Raw genomic sequence first — 806 nt, forward strand, 5'->3', positions numbered from 1 at the left:
ATTACTAAATCCTAATGATCCCATCATTATCTTCTAGTCATTAATGGAATATTTGCCTAAGATCTAATCATTCACAATTATATATTTCACAACTCCAAACACATGCTCAATATTATAATGTTATTGTTAATACTATATATACTTGCCTAGACAAGGTAATTAATCATCACACTTTCTCATTAATTATTTGGTCTTTCAATTTTAACTCATCTTTCATAAATATTAAAGTTGTAATGGCTATCTCATCAACTCGTGTTATTGGAGTAGTTCTCTTAATTGTTCTTTTTAGTGGCATTATGGTTTCTGCTGACGTGTTAGGGCGGCGCATGCTTGGTGCAGGCGGCGTAGGTGGTGGTGGTGGTGATGGCTTAGGTGGCCTCGGAATTGGTATTGGTGGAAGTCTTGGCCATGATATAAATGGTGGAATGGGACTTGGTGGCGGTTTGCTCGGTGGTAAAGGTCTTGGTGCTGGTGGTGGTAACTAAATTGATTAATTAATTTACCTTAATGGTAATAATCGTATTTTATTATTAATTTTTTTGTATCAATTTATATCTTTTGTTTTTATGAGAGATGGTGTGAAATTGTTTTTTTTTTTATGTGATTTCTTTTTCCCAAAGTTGTGATGTTGCAATTGTTTCGGAAGCTTAATGGATTAAATTTACGTTCCTTTTAATTCGATATGATGGTGATTGAATTTTGAATGTATCGATTTATATATTCTTCGACAATAATGGTTATGTCTTGATCTTTTGCTATTCAATCCGTCGACCTTTTCATTTAGCAAGATACTCAAAATGCTTGCC

The 806-nt window shown here is 33.4% G+C and overlaps 1 protein-coding gene across 1 annotated transcript; it reads left to right on the plus strand.

Moving 5' to 3' along the window:
• The first annotated feature begins 233 nt into the window (after positions 1–233).
• On the plus strand, positions 234–485 carry LOC125851665 (uncharacterized). Its single transcript, XM_049531434.1, has one exon. It carries the CDS (start codon positions 234–236, stop codon positions 483–485), a length of 252 nt encoding a protein of 83 aa, XP_049387391.1.
• Positions 486–806: the final 321 nt, after the last annotated feature.

The sequence above is a fragment of the Solanum stenotomum genome, unplaced genomic scaffold (assembly GCF_019186545.1).
Source record: "Solanum stenotomum isolate F172 unplaced genomic scaffold, ASM1918654v1 scaffold28486, whole genome shotgun sequence".
In the NCBI taxonomy this organism is placed as follows: Eukaryota; Viridiplantae; Streptophyta; class Magnoliopsida; order Solanales; family Solanaceae; genus Solanum; species Solanum stenotomum.